General features: G+C 34.6%; 1 protein-coding gene across 1 annotated transcript in view; it reads left to right on the top strand.

Moving 5' to 3' along the window:
- Positions 1-25305, top strand: part of LRPPRC (leucine rich pentatricopeptide repeat containing) — an 81785-nt gene that overhangs the window by 6631 nt on the left and 49849 nt on the right. The window contains exons 7-22 of the mRNA XM_014951206.1: positions 195-339; positions 1088-1230; positions 1515-1620; positions 1702-1809; positions 7701-7819; positions 8469-8562; positions 11788-11857; positions 14873-14900; positions 17226-17283; positions 18427-18533; positions 18747-18824; positions 19169-19222; positions 19915-20028; positions 21242-21372; positions 22730-22815; positions 24443-24647. Coding sequence (XP_014806692.1) covers positions 195-339; positions 1088-1230; positions 1515-1620; positions 1702-1809; positions 7701-7819; positions 8469-8562; positions 11788-11857; positions 14873-14900; positions 17226-17283; positions 18427-18533; positions 18747-18824; positions 19169-19222; positions 19915-20028; positions 21242-21372; positions 22730-22815; positions 24443-24647 — 1646 coding nt within the window. The remainder of the gene's footprint in view (positions 1-194; positions 340-1087; positions 1231-1514; positions 1621-1701; positions 1810-7700; positions 7820-8468; positions 8563-11787; positions 11858-14872; positions 14901-17225; positions 17284-18426; positions 18534-18746; positions 18825-19168; positions 19223-19914; positions 20029-21241; positions 21373-22729; positions 22816-24442; positions 24648-25305) is intronic.

Raw genomic sequence — 25305 nt, 5'->3', positions numbered from 1 at the left:
AGTCTGTAGGTATTAGAGGCCCTCTCTATAGATCTTTGTTATTCTCTCTACCGTGTTGCATGTATATAAACCCATTGTTCTTGAATAAGGAAAAAATCCAGCTTTTTGTGAAGTATTTGTTGATTTTTATTTTAATGAATCCTGGTTTGAGTTACTTTGGAGTTTTTTAAATTTAAATTTATTCTGATTAACAGACTCTGGAAGAGGTTGAAAAGACTGAAGGATATCTTATGGATAGGATTCTGATGCAGGTGATTTTTAGCCTTGCCAAGGCTGGATATCCTCAGTACATTGAAGATATTAAAGAACGCATAAGATTTGAAAGGGAATTAATTCCAGGTATGTCCTTGGTTACTACAGCAATGTTTTGCTACTCGGGGTGGAGAAGGAAAGCATTTTCATTCTTTTTTTGCAACGATAACTAATGTTACCAAAACCAGGTAATTTTGCACTTGAATAATTGAATACTTAGGGAAAATTATTTGTACTGCTTTAGATCACATTTTATAAGATTTAAATATAAATCAGTTTTAGTCATTTATATACAAAAATTAATCTACCAATTTTTTTTAACTTTTAAAATTATTAAGATTTTATAGGAAACCAGTAAGTGTGGAGTCCTTTCTTCAAACAATGCTTTTGTAATTCCTGTTGTGACAGCTCTTTGTGATATCATAAAAAGGGAGACTAAACACTAAATATAGTGCATCTTTTTTATCTGCAGTTAAAGTCATTTTTGGATTCCAGTGTGTGTAATCTGACTGAGAACTGTTAATTATAATTAACCTATTTTTTTCTTTTCTGATGTGTCTAGAAATGTTTCTCTTAGTATCCTTCTGTCATGCTACAGTGGTGATGCTTCTGTAATTTTTGGCATGGTGTTTTTAGTGGGGAAGTGAATTTCATTGATAAATACAAATGATTCTGGAAAAGGTGGTCTCAAATTTGATTGGTTAATTATGTTTAAAAGTATGCTAATGATATTGTAGAATACATTTGCTTTCCCAGCTTTCACTAATTTTAGTCGTTTGCTGCAAAAGCAGTTACATGCGCTTTTTAATTTTGTTCTCTGTTTTTCCCATCCTAGATGCAATGAACCTGTGTTTGACTCTGATAACCCATGGCTTTGAAGATATAAGTTTCCGTATTTTGAAGTCTTTTAATCATTTATCACGTGATAATGCGGACCAGGGTAGCTTCTTCTTGCAACATTGTGTAAATAGAGATATGGTATGCAGAATAGAAATACTTCTTCCTTAATATACTAATAACAGTATATTTATTTAGTTTAATGCAACTCTGAAGATGGAAAATGGTGGATTTTTGGAATGGTTCTTAAAGAATAAAACATAGATTTTAATATTTCATATCAGTTTGCATAGTAAATTGTAATTCACAAAACAATCCGTTTGGCATGTGTAATCCCCATTTCCTAAATATTAGAAGAATCTGACATTCTTAACAATTTGAGAAATTGAAAAATATATTAAATTACATCTTAAAATTCTTTGCAGCCTGTGAGCAAGCTGAAGCAATTTTGTAATGAGTTAAAAGAAGCAAAAATGCACTCGGCACCGTTACCATTTATTTTGCGTTGCGCTTTGGAGGCCAACAAACCAGGTACTCTGCTTTTTTAGTTATTTTGCACATGCTCGTTTAAAGTACTTGGTCACTGTTTAATTATCTTGTGATTGTTTTCAGCCTTGGCCATTGATGTGATGAAGATGATGAAAGAGGAAGGCTTGCCACTCAGACCTCACTATTGCTGGCCACTGCTAGCTGGGTACCAGAAAGAGAAGAATCTTAAAGGTTAGTTACCTGCTAGATGCTCCTCTAGCTTTATTGCAAAGCCAGAGCACAAATCTTTATTAAAGCATTGCCCTGAGATTCAGCAGACTCTGCAGAGTAAACAAAGACCTTGCTGTGTGTCTTACTTCATTGCAAACAATTTTTCCTTCAGAAAGACTTTTTTAAAACCTCCTTTCTTACTTAATCGTGGTACAGTTCTCCAAATTTAAAGTCTACCTTTGCATTGAAAGATGTGTGAGAGTGTTTAATTATCTTTTTAACTCTTCACATACTTTCTGCTTTCCACTGGTTCCTTTTGCTGCTCATTACCTTTTACAGAGTTTACTCCTAAAGAAACTGAAATTTGAGAGAAGCATTTAAAAGTAAGGTTATCTTATAATGACTCTCTTGGACTGCAAACCCAGTCCTTTTATCAAACCAACTTCTTATTATCTACCTGATAAGCCAAATGTGAGTTTTGTTACAATAATGATAACTGCAGGAGAACTTACATTGCTGAATGTGCGAGACTGACCTGACAGCATACTGATTGAAGGACAGAAATGCTCAATCTTTGGGATCCTTAAGTAGGTTTAAGCATTTAGCATACTTTCCCCTGTTACACATGGGGATGTCTACAGGATATGAATAAGAATTGAACAAATATTAAATTTTAGAGTACAGTATCTAATTCTTTGGTTTGCGTTATTGGTAATTCAGAAAGAATGGTATTGTAAAAAGATGCTTTTAACAGAAGTACTTCCCCCTTGGGGAAACAAAAAACTGTCTTTTTCATCTTATCTCACAGTATAATGTGCTTTAGAATGAGATGCAGAGTTGTTAGTGTGACACTGGGTGACAAACAAAATGCACAAACAAAAAAAAAGTGCTTTTAGCAGACTCTTCATATCGCAATTTTATCTTAAATATACAGTCGCATTCCAGTTTGGAAGAAATGCTGAAACAAGTATTCCCTAATTGTTTCTGGCTATAAAAATGTCTCAAGTCTTTTTGAAAAAGCCTTTGTGAAAACAATATTCAGTTTTTATTAACTCCTTAGGCTCTGGTCCTGCTAGTCTACTTCTCAAGTTTATCTTCTCCCAGGTTTTGAAATGCTTGAAAGTTCTATGATATTTTAAAAGTCTGGCAACATTGTTTTAGTTGGGTCCTTTGTGGCTTGCTTGAAGTGCCATGTTGCCAAAAATAAGTCCATTGAAATCAGTATCATACCTTCTGTATGTGGATGCTGCCTACTGCAAAAACATGCTTTCTGTTATTCCATGCAAAATTTCACCTCACTAACACAATATCAGAGACGTAGGAAGTGCTTTTACATTTAGACTTAGCTCTCAAAACTGAAACAATACCTGACTGTTGAGAGAAACTTAAGTTTTCGTATCTCTTTTAGTCTTTGACAAGACCAGAGGGTGCCTTAATTTGCAACTCCTACTGTAGAAATCAACCATGCTTTGCATAGTAGTTCCTGCTGGAAGCCATGTAAGCAAATTGAGAAGAAAACAAATGAAGGAACCAATGAAGAAAAATGAAGGAATGTCTTTCTTTGCCATTTCTTAGAGCACCTTTCTTTTTCTATCTGCAAAAATATTGGATAGATAAACTTCTGTATGGCTGTATGATAATACTGTGGATTTGCAAACATGTTTTTGTAACCCAGTACTTCATCTCCAAGTTTGAATTGTCAAGTCGGAACAGAACTACTGTGTGCATACCTACAAAATCAGTGATTTTGCAATTCTTAACAGACATAAGACATCTAAGCAATTTCTTCTGCAGTGAAGATTCAGTTAATTTTTTCTTGCTGAAGTGAAACAAGTTGTCTTGTTCTTTCCCATGTGTAAGCTCACATTCATTTTTTGAAATTTAATAACAAAAAAATGAATAAATGAGATCCAGTATCTAAAAATACAATGAATGCGCTCAAAGGAAAGTAAGGAGGCAGGGGGGGAAACCCCACCCACCCTAAAACTGTTTCATAGAAATAATAGAGCAAAAAATAATGCTTCAGTGAGAACCGAAAGGTGACAGCAGATAGTAAATAAACAGAATGGTGCTTTCTAGCAGCAAAAAATAATAGACCCGTGTGAACAAAAGTACAGAAGGAGACTGTATCACATCTCATAGCAAAAATGAGGTAATAATTCCTTTCTCTATGAATTAGTAATTCCTAATTGTATGTAATGTGTGTAATTTTGCATCTCAATACAGGTAAGGCTAAAAAAGGGAAAGACCTTTGAGGCAAAACTATTAAAAATCTGATAGGATGTAAACAGTGGACTAAATCATTAAAGAACACAATATAAGCGACAACCTATTTAGAACTGCAGGGTACAAATGTCTGAATCGGTATGTATCATGTGACCCAAACAATTATATAACTAGTAGCAATATTTAATTTTACATCTATCTAATATTTATTATGACAAAAGTTGACACTGGATATCAAAGGAAATTCCTTAACTTCTGTATTTCGGAATTTAGTTTGAAAGAAAAATAGCACTGAAGTGGTGGCTTAGAGGAATGAAACTAAGCAAGGCCATTTTTAGAGATACTGTAGAGAACTTAAACACTCTGAAATAGCAGACAGCTCTTTTCAGTCATTTTACACAGGCAGGTAATTTCAGTTGGGGCATTCTTGCTTTTATGTGCATCTAAGTTGATAATTACTTATTTCCATAGTATTTATCTAAGTAAATGCTTTTAGGAATTGAAAGTGCTTGCAGGGTTTAAAAGATCAATATGAGGTGGATCTGAAATTGTTATTGGCACTAAGATTCATCTTGTATCGGATTATACATTAAAAACAGGAGGGCCTAGTATAAATAAGCAGAAATGTTTGACTTACACTTGTTACTGAGTATTTTATAGCTCCCCTTCATATTTTTATAATTCTTATTTTTAAAGACAGTTATTTAAAGTTACTAGTGTATTTCACTTTTTTTTTCTGCTAAACTGTTGTTATATACACAAAGCATGGTTAGTGAATGATAACTGAATTTTTACTTCAGGAAATAAGGGAAATAGGAGTCTTAGTCCTGAGAATAAGGCTGATGATTTCACAAAGCAACTGCTTGAAATACAGTTTTGTAGACAGACTTTTCTGGCAAAGAACTTTCTAAGTGCATCTGAAGTCAACAGCACAGCAAAAATGTATTGGATATTATGTTGTTTCCCTGAATGCAGCCTCACTTTTCAAACTGGACTTTTATTTTTCTGTTTCATTAGAAAACTGCTTACAGCCCAATTTTACTGCCCTTGCACATACAGAACTGAGCTTAACTGCCTTAGAAATCCCCTTTGTTCTGATGGGACTGCTTTAGGAAGGAGACACAATTTTACTGTGAGAAACTTAAGAAATGATAGACTGAAATACAAGTCTCACTTTTCACTTCTTGAAAAGCAGCAAGTTGCTCTGATTGACCAGAGAAATATTACAACCGTCTTGTAGTTCATCTCTTCTGTATTGCTTCTTGGATATACTGATTTGGGGCTAGAATCTGTTCTGTTGAAGTGTTCCTGTGTGGTTTCCAGTATTGACAAAAAGGAGAACGGAAGTTTGGCTGTATTTTATTCCCTGTTCCTGTCTTCTTTCCACTCACTCCGTTATTTGATTTTTAGATACTCAGCTCCTGCAGTCCTTGCATATCTCAGCCCAAGATCTCAAAACCTGTTGTGGATCAAGCAGGGAGATGGCTGGAAGGCATTACTGTGGGTTTGAGTCACACCCAATCTTTGGGATCAGTGGAGGGCAATCCACTGGCATATAAGTGGGCTGTTAATGAATAAAATAAATAATCATTTCATTCTTTTTTACTTTCTATTTTTGTGTATGTTTTATAATGCGTGTAAGATATCAGTAAAGTAGGACATGTATATAATTTCTAAATAAATGTACATGTGTCAGGGACATATTCACAAAAAAGTTTGTGAGACCGCTGTTCTAGATAAATGTGACTCTTTTTTAGTGTGTTCTTTGGTTTGGGAAGAGAGTAATAGTGTTTTTCTAATATGAGGAGCAGATGATTTCTAAAAGTCCACACACATAATGCTCAAATCCTATTTCATCCATGTATTTGACAATTTTGTAGTGTTTATTGAAGTGGGGATGTTTCATTACTTTGTATTGTGGATGATACTCATGTGATGATAAAGTAGTTCTGCTCTCAGTGAGGTAGAAAATGTATGCAAAATTGTAGGATTCCGTGTTGGTTTTCATTAATCTTTGGGTCCCCCCCGCAATTGTACATGAGCCATCTTAGAAATGAAGAAATGTGTGGCAGCATTTTTTTTTAAATTTGTGATTAATTTGGCTATGTGCAATATTGTTACTGGTATTCCTGCTTAATCTGCATCTCACTGTCATGCTGGTGTTCTGATCTTCATACGTGCCCTTTTCCTACTCAGGAGCTGTGCCAGGTCACGTAACATTTTTGTGAACATGTCTACTAGGGAATGAGGGTGTGTTACAAGCCTGCTTTCTACTCTGTTCTAGATACAAATTTGAATTCAAATCTCCTGAGTTTACCACACCTTATTCACTATGGTATCTAGTTCTTGGTCTTCAACCTACTTGTGGAACAGATACAGTTATTTTTAAAAGGTTTCAGCACAAGAGGACTTAATGTATGGGAAGTTGAAAACACGAAATAGAAACTAGCTGTCAGAATTTGAAAGGTATCAAGAAAGACTTGCTGTAATTAATTCTTTATTCATATTTTTGCAGATTCTGGGCCAAAATCAGAGTTTTGTTTAAGGCAAACTCAAACAGATGATGCGACTTTAATCTAGTGTGACTTGCCTGCATGTATTTTCAAGTGCTCAAAGGGAATTCACATTTGATTATTTGCACCATAGTGCACTGCATAAAATATTCATGGAAGTGTCACTTTTCCATAGGTGGCACTCCAGGGCAAAGACAGGGACTTTGGGAAACTTTACATTTTTAAAGTAATAAGTATGAAATGCAAGTTGAAAAAAACATATGCTGTTTGGTACTGGTGTCCTGCAGCAACTGACAAATCATTTTGAGACCAGCAAAAAATGGTAATACCTGTATTTGTTTTGACAGGGATTCAGAGTTTGCTAGCTGGGGTTACTGTAAGAAGTTTCTGCAAATTGCAAGAGTGTGAGCAATTAAAAAGCGTGGCATATACTCTAAAACTCTACACTTGAATTGCTGAACTATTAAGATTTGGTATCTGTTGTCTTCAGATGGGTATCTGAAGTAGTAATATACAGTCTAATTGTGTGAATTGATATGAACTCTAAAAGTTATACTGTAGCTTCAGTGGGGCTTGAGAGACTCCCGCCTTTATCTGAATTTCCAGCTTAAAGCTGATGACTTGATTAATCAACCTATTTGCTTATGAAAATATGACTTGTTTTAAACAAATCTAGAAAGTGTGCCTTGCAAATCAGGGTTGAATCCTGGGAACAAAGCTAAGAATGTATTATGTATTGAAGAATGCGTGTGTGTCTTAAATTTGATTACATACATTACATCAAATTTCAGATTTGTTTTTTTATGCACAATAGTATCGAGACTGATATATAGCTCTAAAAGATGTTTTGCAAATATGACTAAAAGTAACTGTCATATATTCACTGTGTTAGAAAATAACTTTGTATACTAGCAATTTCCAAACTAGCCAAGAGTTTCATGGTTTCAATAGTACAGCGCTGAAGGGGAAGTTTAGTAAATCTCTTTTAAATTTCACAGTTAAAAACTTAATATTAACACCTAAAATAAAAATGCAGGATTTTGCATGGCAATTTCAAGGAAGGAGATTGAAGAGACAAGTCCATTTTATGAAAAGCAACCTTTATTTTTAAATGTTGAGTCTCAAGTTTTCATTTTTCTGAAATGCTCAGCCTTACCAATTTTGCCTTGATAGGTATCTTTGAGGTCCTGAAAGTGATGCACGAGTTGGGGGTGGAACTTGATGCAGAAACATACACAGACTATGTTTTTAAAAATTTTGCTGATAGAGAAACTCTCCGTGCCCAGCTGAAGGTGAGTTTACATTTAGAATTTATAAAAAAGATATTGCATAGTTTGTTTTTCTATATCGTCTGTGAAGGCTTTAGATCCCAGTAGTGCTCTAAACATGAACTTGGTATGGTAAAGGCTGTTCTGAATATTCAGATTATTTTTGAAACAGTTGTAGCACTGATGGTTTGATTACTGTATCTTCCTCTGGCATTTCTTTCTCCTTCTCAGAGGTAACCAAAATATTTTGCTCAAGACTTATTGGCTTTCTGTTTCCTGAGTGTAAAACTAAATAAATGAAGGATGTCCTTTTAACTGAGGATTAGAAGTAGTACAATTGTTTCTGGGTTTTTTAGGGGGTTTTTTGTTTGTTTTTTTTAACTTAGTGAAAAATTCAGAATTGCAGACTAAGTTGACTAACTGCCCCACTCTTTCTGCCTGCCATAACTTTGTCTTTTGCAATTGATTTCAATACAAAAGCTGGATAATTTTTGATTGGTAGCAATTTATCTGGCTGACCGTGTAGACTTCTGTAGAGCACATCCTATGTTCTCAACAGCTATCAGTACAAGAATGCAAATGCCCTTTGGGAAGGAAGCATTTAAAAATACAGAGTATCAGAAGGTCTTCTCTGTGTGTATTTCCAGTGATTGATTACTTTATCTCTATCTAGAAAAACGACTGCCTGTTTGAAACTGTTGGACTCTCTGTAGCAGAAATAAGATATGAAGCGATACATGGAAGACTGGACAATGTTCTTTCTCTGTGTAAGTATTTTTCATGTTGCATGTTACTTTGTGCTTGGCGATAGTGTTGATTGGTTGTAGGCTGAGAGCTTTACATGTATTAATAAATGAGGTTTAAAGATATGTGGGAAACTTGAGCAAAGCTTTTATTATGGGAGGTCTTCTATGATGAGATGTCAGACAGTTTGAAACTAACAATTCTGGACAACATATCGTGGTTAAATTATTTTTTAATATTGAACCTAGCTCTAAGATTTACATGCAAGATATTTGAAAATCGCAGCTTTACTGTGATTGTGCTAGGATTATCATCCTCTTGTACCTAGAGGGCTTAAGGAAACAACTTGCCTTGCACAATGACTGTAAAGTCTTTCCTGCAGGTTTGTCTTTGTTTACAGCATCAATTACAACGGGATGGTAGACTAACAATATGGCTCTGAAGTGCTGCAGAATTATTAATGAAAGAACCAACTTTAAAGAACTGATTGGCGTGGACATTAACCTGAGTGTGCTCTGCAGATATGTTGGGTGTGGAAGTTATGCACATAACTTATATGTTATACACATAAATTTGAGTTAATTGCATGATGAAATTGTAACAGCACGAATTAGTAACTTTTTAATAGTTTACTCCAAAGACATTTCTGATGCTCAGTGCTTGTGAAAGTTAATATATGTCATTGACTGAATGTATGGAATGGGAAGATTTGCTTGGTTAAGTAGAAATATGTGTTTCCCTTCAACATTTAAAATAAATACAGTTTTTATTTGCCTGGGATACTGAGACAATAATAAAATAACCTAAATTTTGACTAAATATGATACAGAAAGATCTCTTTTTTTTAAACAACAGTTTTATTTGACCAAGGTTGAGGGAAAAGCTTAAGCAGTGTTTGGCTGCATTTGTCATTAACTGTTTTATTTCAAATATGTATTCTATACACCGTGACCCTGGGAAGCTGTTGTGTTGAAAATGAGAAAATTAAATGAGTAGTTACTAACCAGTGAATTAATTTTTGTATTTGAGATTTATCAATTAGTGAATCTGTAAGATTCACCTTATGTTCAGCCATTATTTTGTTTGTTCTTGTTACAGCAAGAAACATTAACCATGAAAACTGATGTACTTAAGATAACTTTGAAATAATTTTGAAGGAATAACTATTTATTAGGAGCAATGGAATTTCTTCTGGAAAGTGAAATAGTTATAGTTCGGGATTTATTACCTCTGTGAAAAAGTAAAGCCACCACTGTGCACTCATTTTGGTTCACTGAAATAGCCAGGTTTTAATGTGATATATGGCACAAAGATGTGTGTGCCTGGTCTATGGTAGATGTATGTGAAATCAAAAATATGGTACAGGCACATATAGTAGGCTGCATTCTATCTTGCTGTCATGAAATTAGTCTCAGTGTATTATTTAGCTGTTGTCTGTGTCGAATATAAATCTTGTAGTGGTATTTCTGTTTACAAAGACTAGGGTTAATAATTCACAGAGACGTACAGAAATTCTTTTGAACTTGAGCTTTAAAGTAAATAGTTTACTGAGCTGAAATGAATGCTAGTAAATCTAATTAGCACCTATGTAATGATAAGGCACTGATATTAAACAGCTGATTTTTTTTTTTGTTTGTTTGTTTGGTTGGTTTTGACTTGGCTTCTTTTGCAGTATTACAAAGGGGAAAAATAGATGCAGTATGGAAAATAGTTCAAGATTGTCTCATCGGGGTAGTTGGGGGAGGCGAAGGTTGGTTATTAATGCCGGTTGCTATCTAGGTGTATTGATTCAGCTTCTCATACCTTATAATGTATAGATTTCTGCTACTGACAAGATGAAAACTACGAAGCGTCAGCTGAGGAATCTGGGCGCATAAGGCATCGTACATGAGAGCCGCTTTTCCCCTTTATCATGCCGTTCCATTCCACTTCATTGTCAGCCTCTTGATTTTCTCAGACTTGTTTGTTGCTAAGGAAACCAGGTTGCCGATTGTCAGCAGCGGCTGAGCATACTAAGATGCTTTTCTGCTCATCTTTTTTATGAGCAAAAAGTTTAATATACCACTGGAGGAGGATTTGTATTGAGGGTTTCTTGAAGCCAACTTTTCCTTGAGATTTTTAAGCTAAAATAAACATTCCAACATTTAAAACTTTTAGTTTTCTAAATGCCTGGAGTTGGACTAAGGAGTGGTTTTAGTGTGTTGTTCCTGCCTGTTATTTCCCAGGTTCCTACAGAACAGACGTTTTATTTCATTTCTCTTCTACCATATACCATGTTGCAGCCCTTCCTGACAGGGCCCAGTGCATTCAGGTTTTTACAGGGGTTAATTCTATTGTTATGGTGAAGTCAGATGATAACAACTTCATACAGGACTTAAATGCATCCACTACTGAATTTTTATTTTTTGCTGGAATGAGAGACAGCAATTCTTGAGGAAGAAGGTAGAATGATTTGGAATCTTCTTAGACAAGAAATGATAAAAATATGAGGACATAGGGCATAACTGTAAATGACCTCTCAGGGACATCTAATTTTAAGTAATTTTACAGTTTTCTTTGTGTTCAACCAATAGTGTAAATAGCAACATTTAGAACTGTGTATCTGTATATTTTTTCCCCTTATGTTTATTAATTCAGAGGATAGCATTTTAGATGGACCTACTTTTTCTTTCTTGTCAGGCAATTTAACATCAGCAGAGGCAAACACCTAAGATAGTGTCATTGTTTTGTTTTTATTTTTGTTTTTTAATTAAAAAGTAGAAGGTAAAATTGTAAAGTCTAATTTAAGGCAGGTATTCAGCCTGAAACAGCTAGCAAACCATTTGCCTCTAATGAATCTTTTTTCTTCCAGAGCTAATACCTCAAGTTTTCTTGCTTGGATTGTTTGGGTTTTATTTTGCTTTTTGGAACAGGGAATTTTCTTTGGTCTTGTACTTATTTACAGATGAAATGCTTACTCCTCTTACTGATTTTTGTAAAAGACTAATGGCATTAAAGGCAATGAAGAGGGACAAATCTCTCTTTTAGAATATTTGATCCCTTTTGAAATGGAGCAGATTTAGAGCTGATAAAACCAAGACTGTTTCAGATACCCTGGTATTTGAAATTTTGATTTACAAAAATTTTTCAGCATTTACTTAACTAACGAAATAGTTTTTTGAATTACACCCTGTTTATATGACCTGACTTGCTGCAGTTCAGGGATGTTTTTTACAAGAATTATTTAGAAATATTTCTTTCATTTACAGTGTCTTCAGCAAGCACACCTCCTATTGATATCCGTCAGTTTAGAAACAGCCTGATTTGGGGTTTTAAAAGGTAAGGTTGCTTTGCAATTACCTCTTCTTTTTTTTTTTCCCTCTGTGCTGAAGTTCCATCTCTTTTTTGCCTTGTTGAGCACACGTTTGTGCAGTCTTTCCCCCCACACACCATGTTTGAAAATTGAAAAGTAGGATTCCAGCTGTAGCAAATCTGAAGAATATCTTTGTTCCTCTCTGCTCTCCCTGGTTTCCTTACCTCTGCTGCATATGAATATTATGTATAGTGGATTCAAAAGAACTTAACTGCACTTGTTTGTTCTGTGGTATTTGACAGTATATAAACTTCTCAGGGTAGTAACCATTCAGGGCTTTATGTTTATTCACTATTTTCCTTATAAACTGTTATGCTAATGTAAGATTTCCCTGTATTCCCTGTAAGATTATTGTTGTTATTCATTAAAGTAAATGGGTGCTTAATGAACACAAAAATACCAGTAGGAGCCAGGCATATTCTGCTACATCTGGTAGCTTTCTGTGCCCTTTGGGTTAATACAATTCCTGAAAGCTCACATTTAACGCCCAGTATTGTGCCACCTTGTCATGACTTAGTGTTCACAGCCTTATGGTCCTATTTTGTAAGGAGGGTTCCTTGCTACCTTGCAGGATTGTCTCAAGCTTATGCAAGTATATGTGAATTAACAAGCATTTCTATCATTCATTTTTTACCCCAGTCAAAAATGTAGGACTGAGTGAAGTTTTTTTTGCAGCATACCTACACCACTGGGAACCAGAGTGGTCACTAAATATTACTCAGACCAGAGTCTGAAGGTTGATTTTGTTGGCTAAGTTATTTCCTATGTTTAGGTTGGACGTTAGTATTTACTAACGTACCAGGTGAATGTGACCAAAATAATTTCCTAGTAAATTGCGAGTTCTATGTAGCTGATCCTGCTCTGCCATGAGAAAAGGAAGAGACAAAGCAAACTAGTGTTCAAATTGGGTTTGTTGACTAGGCCCTAGCTGACCCTGACATACAAGGGATAAATGAAATAAAGTTTTAGATCTCGTAGGGTTATTTTACTATCCCTTTTAGTAGCCAGCCCCAGAATCGTCCATTTCAGGTGTATTAATTAAAGTAACAGATTCTTGAAATGCATTTTCTGTCTGCAAGTTGTCGATAAATACTCAATTGAAGTAGGACTTGTAGTAGAAAGGAGAGTTGTGCAGGTGTTCAGAATGTGATTTAAAGTTTCTTTAAAAAGTTACCAACTTGTATTGTGAAACTAGCTGTTCTTTCTCTGTGGTGGAACAGTTACTACTGTTGTAATTTCAATAGTTATCAAACATTTGGGCTAAAATTCGGAAATCTGAGGGAAATTAAGGTTGGGGGTTTATGGTGGGATTTTTTTTTTTTTATTTCAGCTTAATGTTTCTCCCTTCTTCTTGCCACTTGTAAGTGTGGCATAAGGTTTTTTAATTTCTTTTAATATTAATCCCTTGTTTGCCTTTGTTACTACCTGGTTTCAGAAGCTATGTACAAGGTTGGCTGTGCCCAAATTTTTCACCTTTGTATTGTTTCTGAAAGCGTGCCAATTCATGTGTCCGTTTCTATTTTAAGCTTAAAGGCTAGAACAGCCTAAAAATGAAGTTTGAGGGTTTGATAAGATAGAAGAAAACAATATTTGTACCTTTTGTAAAGACTGCAACAAAATTTTATGACTAAATGCTGGTCTCGAATGTTCAAATGAGCGGAGTTTAGGAGTGGAGTACGAAAGTACAGGGTATGGACACCAGGGACACATGAACAATGTCTGTGGCAGGCTAGTTTATGGATTTGTGTTGAAGCTGCTCTTCTATGGTAACTACTTCGAAGTATTCCCATTCTATTCGCCTGATGTACCATTACTATTTCAGAGTCAAGTACTTTAGGAAATTGATGCATTTGATATCTGCAGTTCATTGTCATGCTGTCAGTGGTGGAGCGAGTTCACCCAGGGAAGCTTAACTAACCTCACAGGCAGCATTTCCAACCCCCCACCCCCTCTGTGTGGACCTGCATTTGACTCATTTTCAAATACAAATGGCAGTAGCACAAAAAGAATAAAAGTTTCATTGGCTTGAACCTCCTAAATAAAATCCTGGATTTCTATGAATGCTTTCAAGTTTCTGTGCAGCTGTTCAAACTGACATACTATTTTCCCCTTCTAGAATCATAGGAAGATAAGGTCATAAGATTTTGTTCTCTTAGCCTTGCCTAGGTTAATGCTGCTTTATAGTTGTCAAAAAGTTATAGCTTCTAACGAGAGTGCTGATGCTCTACAATTATAGGAATATTTCAGGTTTTTTATACTTCAGTATTAGAGTTAACATTTTAATATGTCAGGTTTTTTACACTTCAGTGAACTGGTTAACATTTGATCTTGGGTTGTAACCTGATGACATAGAGAGAAGTGCTCTCCATCAAGTTCTGTCCTGTTCTATGAGGGGAGAAACTGGAGTTCTTCTATGTTTTGTTTTCTGTTTTTTAAAATATTATCTGTTTATCTCACTATAATAAACATTATACCTTAAGTTAAGAGATGTGATGTTTATAGCTGCCTACAGTTAATCTTTCTATACTAAAAGTCTAATTGTAATGCACAGGAGTCTAGATTTTTGCACTAGGAAATTCCACATATTGAGCGTTTGTGACTTCTTTGAGTGAAGATTATGTTTTTGAAATGCTAAATAGAATGATGTATAAAGTAAAAAAGTACAATTAGGACATGTTAAAAAATTGAACTAAGTTAAAGCTAAAATTTATTCTTTGTTGCCTTAGTTATCTGTTTGGGTTGCTGCATTATTTTAAGTTAATTAACAGAAACTATGACCATATGCAGTATAGTAAAAAGTACAATATTTATTTTGTACAAAGTTGGTTAAAAAAATATGTGGCAATTATTGTATTTAAATTTTATTTAAGTAATTGATTAAAATCTTCAGTGTTAATGTTTTGTGTTTTTTTTAAAAAAAAGATAGAAGAGTAACATCATTTTGTTGCTTTTAATTTGTTATCCTTTGCTGCCCTCTTCAGTTCAGATGATGTAGATCTTTGGAGCAAGGTAAGTGGAGATAATGCTGTAAATAAAATCAAGTCCTTTAGGCACTGCATGTTTATGATGCACTACTGTAAATCTGAATTCTGAGCCCAATAATTGGCAACCTGATTAATTTGAGCAAGACTTTTGTCAGTGGCAGATGGTACAACTGTATGAAATTGAATTTTCAAATTGGACAGTTAAGTGTAATTGTGAAGAATCAAATGTGGTGTTACTGTGTAGAGTAGCTGATGCTACACCAATTTCTGGGTCAATGTTGTTTTACCTGAAGGTAGTATATAGCTGTAGCTTCTGGAACAAAGCCTGCCATGGTTGCACAGTCTGACATTTAATTCCCTTTCCTGCCTTCCCTAAACTTTCTTCCTATCCCTGCACTAGCACTAATAAAATCAATAAGACAATTAGAATTTTAAAGTTTTTGTCGTATGACTTAAAACACTGAAGGCAAAGCCAGATAACAGAAATCACCTGGGTGAAGTCAAGGGAAGTGACTGATCATCGTGCCCTCCCTAGTACGGGCTACATTAGAAAGACTGCAATATAACTTGGTCAATAAATTTTACAGAACAGTAAAATAGAGGAGATGTTGGCAGATAGTGCTTGGGATTTCGTTACAGAATTTGGGAGGGGATGCACTGTGCTTTTTGTCTTTTTTTTTTTTTTCTTTGATACTGTAGTTGTTGACTAATAAACTAGTACATGGCTTGCAGTATATTTCAGATTTTTCGAAGAAATCTTGGAATGAAATGGAAATCATAATTTGCAAAGCCACTAATTAATGATTTGTATAAATCAGGTACAGGTGTGAGGTGCCAGGGTTGTTTTTTTTATTTTACTACTATTTTCTGTTGTGTGAAGATTATGGTGAGAGAATGTTTTAGTCCTCTGCCTTTATCCTTCCTTTTTTGCATTTTAAAAATAAAAAAAGTAAGGCAGGGAGAGAAAAAAAACGGGGATTTATTTTACCCCCATTAGGAAATGAATTTTGAAAGACAGTCAGAGGACTGAAGTAATTGTGGTCTGCACATGAAGTAGTATCTCGAGTGACTTCTGCTGTTCTCCACAATGGAAGGAAGATACATTTTTGTTGTCTTAGCTAAATTTATGAATAAATACATTTATTGACTTTTTGAAATAAGAAATGCTAACTTGGGTAATAAATACATACTTAGCATTAGAAATAATGTCACACATTCTTTTTTTTTCTGTAATCCATCCTTTTTTGGTATTCTCTGAAATTTCTTTGAGAAGGACAATTGTGTTCTTAGGACTTTCTTGCATTTTTTTTTTTTTTTGTAGTTGTAGGTTCTTTAATCTGTTGATTTGTCATAGGAGAACGAGGGCAAAAGTGCAGAAGAAAGATGTAGTTTAACTGTCCACAGTGTCTGTGGTGCTGGTAAAATGAGAAGTGATAGATGCAGTATGCAATTGCATATTTGATATTTTCTGGCTTTGTTTATCCATTTTTATTAATACTTTAAGGTGAGGGTTCCTTTTCTTCTGTTATTACTTAAAACACAGCACTGACAGTGGGAATGCATCTCCCTCTAACTTCTTTCAGATTGTATTCTAGCATCATTGCATATAAAGCAAAATTCTTCAAGTACTTAAAATCTGTTTTTAACTAAAGATGATGTAATTTTCTTAATGACAGTCAAATGGATTTTAAAAGTGATTTAGTTAAGTATTTTTAGATAGGACTTGGGGGCTTTTGGGTAAATGCTTCTTTTCCTCTGAAGGAAAATTTACGTATTCCTTCAGTTTGTGTGACTGATGGAATGTGTGTTAAATTTAGTCAAATGCAATTAATTTTTATGGATGCATATTTTGTCATTCAAAATTGCATTTATTTGCAACAGCTGTACTAGTTATCTTAAATCTAGCAGAGCATGATAAATTGTGTTCCTCTGTTTTCTTCATGCATTTGCTTCTTTCAAAATAATAAAAAAAAAGGATTTATGGGACAATTTTAGCCTTTCGATAAATTGGAACATAATTGTAGCATCTGAGGAGTGACACCGGTTAATATTTGCTTTAAGCAGTGTCTTACAATAGCTAACTTCCTGTAGAATGATACATAAACAGAATACCAGAGTGTCTGTCTTACTGCCACACCTCAGAAAGCATTTCTGTTTGCAATATTTTTTTAAGAAAAACCTATTATTTACAAAAAAACCTCCATTGTATTTCTTAGGGAATTACTATGATGTGGTAAAGAATAATACTTTAACAGAGAAATGCTTTATTATTTTGAGAATTCAATTTCAGATACTATTTGTCCTTGCTTGCTTCTTTTGGCTGCAATGTACGATTATTCTGTCTCACCAGATAACAGAACTGTTGTACAAGGATGAACGTTATTGCCTGACGCCTCCAGGACCAACTGGTAGAGTTTCAATTTCTATGATTGTAACTTATCCACAAATCCGTTCTTCTGTGTAATGATGGGTTTGAGGGATTACAACAGTAAACACTGATTGCTTCTTTTTGAAAGTGAAATTTGAAAACATGTTGGGTAAAATCCTGATTCGAATAATCAGAGCATATTTTGTGAGATCCATGAGATCCTTTTTTTTTTTTTTAGAATTATAAATAAATCTTGCTGATAACGATTTATTTTTCTAAATTTATTCACCAAAATAGAGATTTAGAATGAACACAGTATCAGTGCTTAAATACTTAAAAAAAAAAAAAAATGCAGTCTTTCAACCTAGTTTTACCTTTAGTAGCCCCTCTGATTTTTTGAAGGAAAATGGTACTTAACATCCCAAATCTTCTACTTTGAAATAAGTATACTTTTTTTGTATAATCTGTTTTTTAAAAAACAGGTTGTTTTTTGTTTCTTCCTCCCACTGGGGCAGAAGGGGCAAAAGGGGTATGAGGAAAGCTGACAGTTGAGAAGACAATTACTGATGCTTTTCCTAGTCTTAGCTATAGGACCCCATATATTTTTGCATTTAAATAGGTAAGGAACTTAGCACTCTTTGCTAAAATCTCTGAATCTTCATTTTCATTGGCTAATAGGCAACTTCTTCACTATTAGGTGATCTAATGGTTAAAATATTTTTTATGTTTTTATATTAACACTACAGTACTTACTGTAGCTTGGTAATGGAATATAATGGGTAAAATGTACAGAATAAATATGCAAAGTGTTAGAAATCTGTTTTTTCTTTTGAGCAATGACAAAATATTTGCGGCAACTATTTGGGGTAGCGGGCAGGAAAGGGGGGGAAGGCCTTGGGCAGTACCACTTCTGTCACACAGTAGTGGAAAAAATAGATTGAAGTAAGATTCTGTACTGAAAAGCTGTCACTAGGTCTGAAAATAATTAATATTCCTTTCACTCACCAGTTAGATATGTGCTCCCAAACCACATAATCTCTATGCCTCAGTGATCATTGTTGCCATTTCAGAGCCTCTCATCAGGGTGACATCTCACACCAAAATGATTTCTTATAAATTAATCTTGATAACATGACAGTCTCGGTAATTTTAGTGGAATGCTTTCTCTTGTTTTTTTCCACAGAAGCTGTTGGCTATTTTCTTTATCACTTGATTGACAGCATGAGTGACTCAGAGGTACAGGCCAAGGAGGAACGTTTGAGACAATACTTCCATCAGCTGAAGAAGATGGTACCATTTCATTTTTTGCTACATAATGCCTGTCCTGCCTGACATGTATCTATTAGATTTGAAATTGCTGCTTTTAAGTACAACCAGACCACTTCTCAATGACATGCAAGAGCTGGAGACTTGAATTACGTCTGAGATAATTTCTGTTAGACAAATTTCAGTTTGGTTGTGTTTCAAAACTCATATAATTTTTTTCCCCACCTCTTGGTACAGAATATAGTTATCCCTGCAACCCACTACAGCGGCATTTGCAGACTGCTGGACTCCTCTCAAGTTCCTGAATTAATGAAGGTCTGTGGTTCTATAGCAATTACTTTTAAGCTAAAAAATGGAGTATCTGTACTCTATTAATATATTCTTCTTTGCAAAATAAATATCTTTATGCATTGATTTTATGTAAGCCTTTTAACCTTTCCATGATTTTTCACTGGAAAGCTGTTTTCATTTCGTATGTGAAAGTTTTTGAGGAATACATTTAATAAGTGCTTTTTCAAGTCAATGCGATAATGCTGCAGAATACAGCTTTTTAAACATTGCAATTATATGCAACTTGAACGTTTTTAGCATGGTATACTTACTTGGAGATGGAACTGGCTGGGGGCGATTAGTGATATCTTTGTCTTACTACATTTTAGGATGCAAGGTTACTGTCTTCTAAAAAATCCCTGTCTACAGACAACATTCCAGAAGTAAGTGAATTCACAGATAGCTATACTTGTTCATACTATTATAATAATGTTTTGATACGGGTTTTAGATCAAGTGTAATCACTAGCTTTCAGATCATGGAGGTATATTAACATAATTTAAATCTACCATTTGAAGTTCAGGGGTTACTTTCCAAAGCAGAAGTAAAGGCTATCCAGTTTTTCACATAGACCCGATACTTGACCTTGGATTCATGCCTCAGTTTCCCTGTCTGGTAAATATTTTTTTGTAAGTTCTAGTTAGTTAACGGTGGTGATATGAGGCTTAATTCATGCTTGTAAATTACAGTGATCCACTTGAGTGGCAGGAACCACATAAATCCATACTGCTTCTAATGGTGGAGTGTCAAGTCTTTACATCTCTGATCTGAGCAAAGTGGAGATGGAAAAAGAAATAGAATTCTGTTCCCTGAACACAAAGAACTGAGTATGAGAGAAATAGTAACGTTGACCTTTGTAGATATGCTATTTAATGCTTTTTTTTACTGTATTCTGACTCAAATCTTCAATTAATTTGTACTATTTAAACAGATAAAAGCACCTTAAATGATTAAAAAATTTCTTATAGTATGAAAGAAGAGGATTATTTTGTCTGTCTTTTATTAAAGTGATCCGACAAGTTGTTCAGGGAAGGGTGTTTTTGCAATTGACATTCTTTCTGTTACCTCCATTTAGAGTGCTAAATCTGACGTGTCTGCTTTGGAGAAGAAACTAGAAAAGCGAAAAGCTGAAAACCAGCCTATTACAGATGTCTTGAAACAACTCATACATGCTCTTTGTGAAGAAGAGGTATCTTAAGCAATGCAGAGATAATTGGAAACACATAGCTATATTTTTAAAGGGACAGAAATGACTGTATTATGGAAAGACATAGTTAAGCAAAGACAAGTGCAGTGCTTGAGGTTTCATGGTTTGATGCTTATAAATCAAACATAAGTGCAAAAAGCAATTAAATCAAAAGGTTAACTAATTTCAGCAACACCTTGAATGGCATGTTTTGGGGTTGCTGAAGTTTGTTTACAATAATCTGCAAAGTGAATGATAGTAACAGCTGTGATAGGTTTATCATACATGCCAAATGTCCTTTCAAGCCATGGCTCCGGTCTCTTATATCTAGATTGTCAAGCAACTGATACATGCACTAGTCATTTGCAATTCAAATATTACTAGGTTGTTAATGCAGGGATTGAAATTCCATTTTCCTGCAGGAGGAAAGCTCTTCTGAGATAAAGGGTCTCTTGCCTTCATTCGGCAGGCGTCCAGCTGTAGTTTACATTCATTTAGTGTGTGTCTGTAATTTGTGGGGTATCACCACACTTTTATTCAGTTTCTTGTTCAGTATGATCCTGCCTATAAAGCTGTATATGTAGGCGCAGTAACAGTCGGGCAGATGATAGTGCAATATTCTCCGTTGCTAAGAATACTACTTAGAGTGATTCTCAGCTCTCTGTCCCTACGGTTTTGCATATGAAATAAAACTAGAAGCAAACGCCATTATAAGTTCGAAGTGGTCAAATGTACGAATGTGTAAAAAAACATTAAAAAATAAGCTTTTAAGTAATTTCTTATTTTTTAAGTAGTATCTTATTCTTTAGAAAGTAGTTTTGTTATGCATTTGACAGTGTACCAAGTGAAAATTGTAACGAATTCCAAATAAATAAGAATTATTTTAGAATTTGGGTTAATCATGTTTATGGTATCTGCCTGGATTTAAAAAAAAGTCTTACATTAAAACATGCTAGAAATAGAAACATAAAGCAAGAAAACTTATTTAGATTCTGGTCTCAAGTTTATCTAAAAGGTGTTTTAGAAAAATACTAATTTCTGCAAAATAACTTTCACTTAAAATTTGCTAAAACATTCCAGCATTGTGTTTTCAAATGTGATTTTATAGTACTAAAAGCACTAAAGCAGTCATGTAACTGCATACTGAACATATAAGAATCCTAATGTCATACTGACTTTTCCTCTAGTTCACATCTTTGCTTTGTTCCTTTTTTAGAATATGCAAAAAGCCCTTGAAGTGAAAGCCAAATACGAACCGGACATGGTTGTCGGTGGCTATGCAGCCTTAATAAATTTGTGCTGTCGACATGATAATGTAGAAGAGGCAATGAACCTGAAAGAAAAAGTGTAAGTACACCGGCACTGAAACATGTCACAGAGATTTATGCTGATACACAGACCTTGTTGAATTAAGTAGGTTGAGTATTAACCCCCTCATCCATTTTTAATTAGTTTTCTCCACCAATGTATGTGCATTTAAAACAGTCAGAGGTGTGGTTTTTTGAGACAAAAAATTTGCTTGTATGATTGAACATCAGAAGCAGCTACTTTGTATGGTCAGTAAATATCTTTTTTTTAAAAAAGAAGGCAGATATTTATGTAGGATCTGTTTTGTTTTTATTTTAAACATAGATAGCGAAACTTCAATTTAGGCACTTAAATTAAGGGGAAAAAAGTACCTGTATTGTGTGTTAGAAGGCACCTAGAATGTGTTTAGAATATGCTGAACCTATATTGTCTTTAGTATAGCAGTGTTTCTGAATGACGTTATTTTAGGATTGTCAACTAGAGTTCTACTTTAGATTTTCATCTCTAGATAAAGATATCTTCAGGTATCTTCCCTTTTTTCCCTGTGAAAGACTCCTTTCAGTCTGCTGCTACAGTCAACGTAGAGGAAGTTATATGTTGCTTCCAGGTTCTCTCTCTCTCATACGTGCTCACAAAGTATTTGCCTTGGTTTTACAGTAGGTTAGCAGGCAGGTGCTCATTACACCCTGCTAGTGTTTGAAATCATGTGAAATGATTGAGCTATGAATATCAAGAAATTTGCCACTCTGGCACCAGCAGTAGTGTGCTGGTTTTGGCTGTACTGCCCCTCACACCATCCCCATAGTCAGCTTGCATGAAGTAAAATTGAGTCTTCTAGTGGAGTTTCACTGCAGTAGCACGTTTTTACTGATCTACCTGAGGTGTGGCTTAATATTGCTGGGAAGTGATTCCTGAATTATTACAAAAAGAAACAACAGAGGAGGAATTAATTGTAAAAAACTTCTAGAAAAAAACCCCACCAACACATAGCAAAAACTTAAAATTAGTAGCTTTTAACTTGTTACTGTAGGCAAATAGTTTCATATTCTTTATTGAAAAGAATATAGCCCTGGCCCAGCCATGTGGACTGAGTTTTCTTCCCAGGCTTCTGGGAAATATCCCGTTTTATACAATAACTACCAAATAATCAATTAAACTATTTGGCTCTTCAAAATATAACTGGGTTTTGGGGGAGGGAAGATGTGTGGATAATATTTTTAAACCACATTTTAGTGGAGCATCTTTTAAAGTCTATCAGATTTTTCCTTTAATATTTAATATAACTTTTAGCTCTCAGTGCTGTTGTTTTGTTATGTGGTCTTAAAAATAAATCTTTATGCTGAATCTGTAAAATGTGAATTTCTGTTGATAAAATTCTTAATGTTTTAATTTCTAGCTTCCCTAAGAATTCACCTGTTGCTCTTGACACTGGAAAGTACGTAGCACTGGTAGAAGTCTTAGGAAAGCATGGCAGAGTAGAAGGTAATCCATTTGCTTTCTTTGTGTGTTTCTGCTATATAATAAAGATATCTTGGCTCAAGAATAAAAATGTGAGTTGATATTAATGGTATATCATGTCCTGAAAAGTGCTTGAACATTTTGCATACAAATTTGCATGTGAATTCAACCAGAGATGCTTGGACAGTGCAGGCCATTAGTTTTAATGGATTGGCAAGCTTGTCATTTACATTTGCACAGCTCAGTGCTTTTTGCATTTCTGCAGCTAGTTTTTATTAGCATTGCTGTTTGGATTGAGTTTGAAGATCATGACTTATGGCACAAATTGCGTATGTGCCTAGACTAATGGCTTTGTTTTTGCTTAAGAAGGTCTGAAGGCTGAACATAAAACCTATAAACATAACCTTCTTATAAGAGCCAAGCACTGCAAAAAATCATTTAACTTTTTATAAAGTATATATTTTTCTGTTAGTGTTCTTTATGTGTGTGTTACTGCATTTTAGAGTCAATCTGTCAAACTGCCTGGAAATTTTGGCTTTTAATGAGCGTTCTGGAAGCTGCCTATTTTGTATTTCTAGATGTTTGCATTAAGCTGTTAGCTCTTTAATTTCTGTAATTTAGTCTAATACAATTCTGTAATTTACATTATTTGGTTGATCTTTAAAAGAATTCTAGACTGTCATCAACTTTAAAAGGTGATTCTGAATATTGAGTTCTATGATTTTGTAGAAGACAAACCATAAAAGCACAGTCCAAGCCTAGACACAAAATGTTATGGTTTCATATAAAACACTATACAACAAAACAAAAAATCTAATGTATTTTTTTTTCTTCTAAGATCTTTCTTTGAAATTTGTCTTGGCCTCTTATTAAGCTTACTGTTAGAAAAATAATAAGCAAAGCTGATGTTTTCCAAATCATAATAAATCAGATCATGACCACCTCTACATTAAAGCCGTTTGAAAAGATTAGCTTGCTTTTAAGAGCATAAATGTCCCTCAAAAAATAAAACAATTCATAAATGTAGCCAAATGTAAAGTGGTCAAAACATTCTGTCTATGCAATAATTAAGAACATTATAAAAATGCACTTATTCCATATACCAAAATGTTTGTTTCTGCCTTACTAATGAAGCTTAATGAACCTAATGTTTTAACATGCAGTCTGTTAGAAAGCTTTCATTGGCTCTCCTTGGCTAATTAGTATCGACACAGCAAACAGGCCCTATCGGTATCAGACCATTAGTCTGGCTGTATATACAGTGTAAACATATCTTTATTATCTGGCCTCGTGACAAGCCATCTGCTGAAGAAACAATGGAGTGATTTAGCAGATGTTAGCATTGAACGATAAAAGCATCCATTTAGTAGAATCTTGCAGCTATAGGGCAGGCTATACAGGGTTACGTGGTGCAGAGTGGGCACACAGTTCCTATCTATAATTTGTAGTCAAAGTTGCAGCAAAATGATAAAACCATGCTATTGTGGATTTATAATTGTAGTCTCGTTTAGAAATGCAAGTAGTAATTAACTTGAAATCGGCATTATACGCCAGAATTTACATTCCTGCTGGGTTTGAAATGCTGTTTTAATAGCAGTTTGTTTTCCCTACATGAAATTACCTAAGGGTCTTTTGTGTTGTTTCATTGTAGATGCTATTAACATTCTAACGGAGATGAAAGAGAAGGATGTTCCTATCTCAGACAGAACAGTTGCGTCTTTTTTCCGCATTCTTAATGCCGCTGCCATGAGAGGTGAAGTTGAAACAGTTCATCGATTACATGAGACCATTGTGAACCTGGGGTTGGCAGAAACTGCTGTCCTTCATTCCCCTCTGATTACAGTTCACCTTGAAAAGTAAGCGATGTTTGGGCTTCAGATGAAAGAAGTTATGATATTTATTTGTGTGGTATGACCTGTGTATGCTATACGCAGCTGCACTTTCATGTTGGGGAGTGCTCACGCATATAAGCATGCACACGCGTATGCATATATAATAATTAAGTGATTTAGGAATAGTAATAAACGAATATGTTTTCTTAAATTAGGAAAGTCTGTTTTCAACAGTTATAGATTGTGTCATGGTCTCTGGGAACAGCAGCTGAGTTTTATGGACACGTTAGAGACGAAGTGGCTGAGTATTGGAATATGCTTATCAGTTACTTGGTCCTAAAGTCTTTTTGACAAGATATCTATTCAGAGCATGATAGGTATATTTTCAGCTCTTGTGGTTAAATACACATGTTTTCCCATCAAAGCAGCATTATTTTGCTGTGCCATCCAATACATCTCAGGTGAGTTGAAGGGCTGTTGTTGAACACGGAAATATTTTTAATTCACATAATTCAAATAATTTGATGTTATTGCCAGTAGACTGCTATGTTGCTGAATTTAAAATTCAACAAAAGTGCTGTCTGGATTGTCTACTGTGATCCTCCCTCCCGCCCCCCATATACTTTTAGTACCATTTAATAGAGAAAAGGAAGTTCATACATCATTCTGGCAGGAAGTATCT

The sequence above is a fragment of the Calidris pugnax genome, unplaced genomic scaffold, assembly GCF_001431845.1.
Source record: "Calidris pugnax isolate Ruff unplaced genomic scaffold, ASM143184v1 scaffold24, whole genome shotgun sequence".
Lineage (NCBI taxonomy): Eukaryota > Metazoa > Chordata > Aves > Charadriiformes > Scolopacidae > Calidris > Calidris pugnax.
Note: the sequence above shows the minus strand (reverse complement) of the source record. Positions and strands in the feature narration are given on the sequence as shown.